The sequence below is a fragment of the Triticum urartu genome, unplaced genomic scaffold, assembly GCF_003073215.2.
Source record: "Triticum urartu cultivar G1812 unplaced genomic scaffold, Tu2.1 TuUngrouped_contig_6142, whole genome shotgun sequence".
Classification (NCBI taxonomy): Eukaryota; Viridiplantae; Streptophyta; class Magnoliopsida; order Poales; family Poaceae; genus Triticum; species Triticum urartu.
The window spans coordinates 1-3,742 of NW_024116878.1; the positions used below are offsets into that span (position 1 = coordinate 1).

The 3,742-nt window shown below is 48.7% G+C and overlaps 1 protein-coding gene and 1 long non-coding RNA gene across 4 annotated transcripts; both read right to left on the reverse strand.

The window, feature by feature from the left end:
- Positions 1 to 800: 800 nt before the first annotated feature.
- On the reverse strand, positions 801 to 2,330 carry LOC125530206. 3 transcript variants are annotated; one of them, XR_007292889.1, is made up of 3 exons: positions 2,149 to 2,330; positions 1,470 to 1,548; positions 801 to 1,050 (listed from the first exon to the last, which is right to left on the reverse strand). It is a non-coding gene; the product is annotated as an uncharacterized LOC125530206 (long non-coding RNA). The 3 variants fall into 3 exon arrangements; XR_007292887.1 differs by having other exon boundaries at positions 801 to 1,061; XR_007292888.1 differs by lacking the exon at positions 1,470 to 1,548 and having other exon boundaries at positions 801 to 1,061.
- A 283-nt stretch (positions 2,331 to 2,613) lies between these two features.
- On the reverse strand, positions 2,614 to 3,496 carry LOC125530205 (expansin-A32-like). Its single transcript, XM_048694605.1, has 2 exons — positions 3,015 to 3,496; positions 2,614 to 2,923 (listed from the first exon to the last, which is right to left on the reverse strand). The coding sequence occupies exons 1-2, from the start codon at positions 3,494 to 3,496 to the stop codon at positions 2,614 to 2,616; spliced, it is 792 nt and encodes a 263-aa protein (XP_048550562.1).
- Between the last annotated feature and the right edge of the window lie 246 nt (positions 3,497 to 3,742).

The window sequence follows — 3,742 nt, forward strand, 5'->3', positions numbered from 1 at the left end:
GGTCGTGCTTGCCTTTGTGGCCCATGGCAGCGGGCGGTCGGCCGGCGAGGTGTTGGCTAGGGTTTGGGACTGGGGCTGTCAGGTTTCGAGGAGGCCGCGGGATGGCGTGGGTCAGTGTGGACGACGACCCGTCCACGCTTCCCACTTAAAAAAGGACGACGACCCTTCGACGTGCGGATGACAGGTGGGGCCGCCCGCTCGTGTGCATTTATGTGGGCGGGTGGGAGGTAGGTGGCCGCCTGCCATGCGGCTCCGACGCGGACGAGGCGTGCGTCCGTTTGGTGTCCGTCGCAACCAAAATCCGACGCAAGTTTGTGCTCGAAATGAGTCAGCCCGGACACAAAACGGATAAGATGGGTCTGGGCCGCCACACGCTGGGACGCCTTCTTTATCCGTTTTATCCCAAACGGACGGGACGGACAGGATAAGATCGCATGGTGGAGTTGGCCTGAGTGGATGGATGGTGTACCACGTGTACGTCGTCTGGCCCCCGTGCGCTTGTCTGGCATTACCATGTCAGCGTCCAATCAGCAACTCAGGTTGACGATGCTTTGTACTCCCTTCGTTTTTTTTAATCAACATATAATATTTGATCAAAATCAAACTTTGTAAAGTTCGATCAACTTTATAGAAAAAAAATATTAACATATGCAATACCAAAGTTATATGATATGAAATTTAATTTCATGGTTCATCTAGCCATATTGATTCATATTGTGAATCTTGGTGTTTTTTCTATAAACTTAGTTAAAGTTAACAAAATTTGACTTCGACCAAATCTTATATGCAGATTAAAAAGAAACGGAGAAAGAGTATATTTCGTCATTTCTCAACATGAATCTCTACTTTGCTTTTTCTAAACACAGTACAAACACAGATGCACGCACATACACTCAACGCTATCAATATGCGCACGCACATCTTATCTCTGAGCATCTCTGAAAGACTGGCCCGTCACATCATCTTGAGACCCTTTTCCAAAAAAAAACATCATCTTGAGATTGACAAAGGCGCCACCGACGCCTTCGTAGTCGGGAATCGCGTGAAGACCTGAAATAAATCTAGAAAAATGTGAGCACCGGTGTCTAAGTCTGGGACTTAACCCTGGTGGGTTGGGAATACAATTGTCTTCCTAAACAGTTAACCACATGCTAGTTCGCAATTTCTCTGGTTTCTGTTACTACTAGTAAATGCGTATGTGCATGCGTGCTAATATTAGGAAGTAAATCAATTGCATGTTAATTACGTGGATAATGCAGATGTTAATATTTTGTATGACATTAAATTATTAATTGCATGCTAAACATGTAGATCGCTGGCCATTGGAGCAATATAGGTCGTCGGATTGACATGATGGTCGAGATTTATTGGATCTTTTCTTTTGAATCTTTCTATATTGATATATTATAAATACTCTTGCTTTAGTATATATAAAGGTGTAACAATACTATAAGGTCGGATCAACTTACGGGTGACAGCAGGGGGTAACTTTTCCCCAACTCCACGAGGTCTCTTCGAACTAGAGTTTTTGAAGCACCTCTTGAAGAGCTTCACAGAAAAGAGGAAGTTGGACATTGGATTATATATTTTTTCGATGAGGGACACCGTGAAACTACCCCGCTCGAGTTACGTTTTTCAGAGCTGAGCACTCCCAAACATGCTCACTGTTTGACGAGTTTTTATGGGGTAATGCATGCAAAGTACCTCTTAAATTTGCATATTTGTTGTAAAACAATTTGAGAACTTTTTTGGGGCTTTGAAATTGACGAAATCAACATAGGGGCGTCGTAATCGATGGGAATACCGTCTCCCGTTGAAAGAATATTTTGTTTTTATCATGAGACATCAAGCGTAAAATCTAGGGTTTGATCCTTGGTGGGCTGGAGGGGTTTGATACATGGTGAGCTAGGGTTACCACTAACCTTCCAAATACAAGTTTGTTCTCAACATTTTTGAAACTTTAAAGGTGTAAAACCATGATATAAGGTCGGATTAAGTCTGGAGGTTGATTTTTCCTTCCAAATCAGCATTGCAACACGGTACTGGAGGGAGGAGAGTCCCAACCATAATTTTCTCAAGGAAAGAGAAGACAAAAGAATAGCGACGTGTTTGTGTGGAGCAAATGCATTATCAAGATTGACGGTGTACCTCCATTGACGCCGCGGCAAGCATGTCCATAGACCGCGCGGGAAGGAGGATCATGGATGAAGGCCGCGTCTTGTGACTGCAGCGTCAACATCGGATCGTGGAGGAAAGGAAAGCTTCCCCGGAGAAGGGAGGGGGTGGTGTCCTTGCTGTTGATGATGAAGTTGTGTGTGTCCAACTCCAACGTTACGGGACGTCCCGTTCTGTGCCACCACCTTGCCCGGTCGTGTCTAATTGTTTCTTGTTCTTTTCCTGGGTGCAGCATGAAAGTGCCCAACCGTGCAAGGTCGGACACAAGTCTTGTTTCTTTCATTCATTCATACTTTGTTTCTTGTCATTTGTCAGAGGGAATCTTATTTCTTGACGCACGTACGTCCTGTTGGATTTGGACATACATACTCTGAGGGGCACAAAATAGAAGATTCGATGAATTTACACCTGGCTGGCTAGCGCGGTTTTACAGGGCAGTTAGAAGTTCTTGGGTGCCTGGTAGGTGACGCCGAATTGCCAGTCCCGCGGGAGGACGTGCCAGGACGTGTGCTTGCGGTGGTCGCCGGTCATGACGCGGAATGTGAGCGACTCGCCGGTGAGGTCCTCGGAGGTCTGCCACACCTGGCCCCAGTTACGCTGCAACAACGTCCACTTGACGCGCTTGTTCCCCTTCACCTTGAGCGCCGCCACATCCCCCGCCCCGCCCACGTTCGTGACCGCCACCATGTTGAAGTATTTGTTCCCCGTGATCGTGTACCGGATCCCGCCCAGCCTCATGCAAGGCACACTGCATCGCACGCACATACACGTACAAAATTTTCAACCAGCTGACTTAATTAATAACAAAAGAGAAATCTTACGTGTGCCACCGTACGCACCGGCGGTACAAGATGGGCACAATGCCGGCCTTCTCCTCCGCGATCTGCAGGAAGGCTGGCATGGTGAGGTCCAGGTGCTCGCGCGGCGGGGTGGACCACCCGCCGTCGTCGCCGGGCAACTGGTAGTTGGGCGGGCACAGATTCGTCGCTGTCACCGTCAAAGGCGCCGTGCCAGCCTTGCACCACTCCGGGCTGTCCGTGCACCGCACCTCATAGCATGCCCCGCAAGTCTCACCGGCGTTGAACATCGCGGTGCTCACAGCCGCCGTCTGCAGGCCGTACCCCTCCGCTACCGTGTCCTTGTAGCCGCACGCGCCGGCACGGGTGTCGGACCCATCGCGTCCGCCGTAGAAGGTGGCATGCGCCGGCTTCCACGGGCCCGTGGTGAACCTGCCATGTTTGTGGTGCACCTTCGCGTCGACGGCTTCATCGCCTGCCGAGGAGAGCAACGCGAGGACGACGAGAGGCGCCCACAGAGACATGAATGGACAACAACTAATTACAATTACAAGGACGAGTAAACTAAGAATTTATTACTACTAGCTATAATAGTTTTCTGATGCAGTGTTCCTGTTTTTTTGATTAAAATACGCGATGACAAGTGCCAGGTTGTGGCTATTTTTAGTCTGTGATGAGTGCGCATGCAATGCAGTTAGACGTTGGAGCAGTTTGAGGATGACCACGCAAGACAAACAGACTGCAAGCAATATGAGGTACTGGTAGCTTAG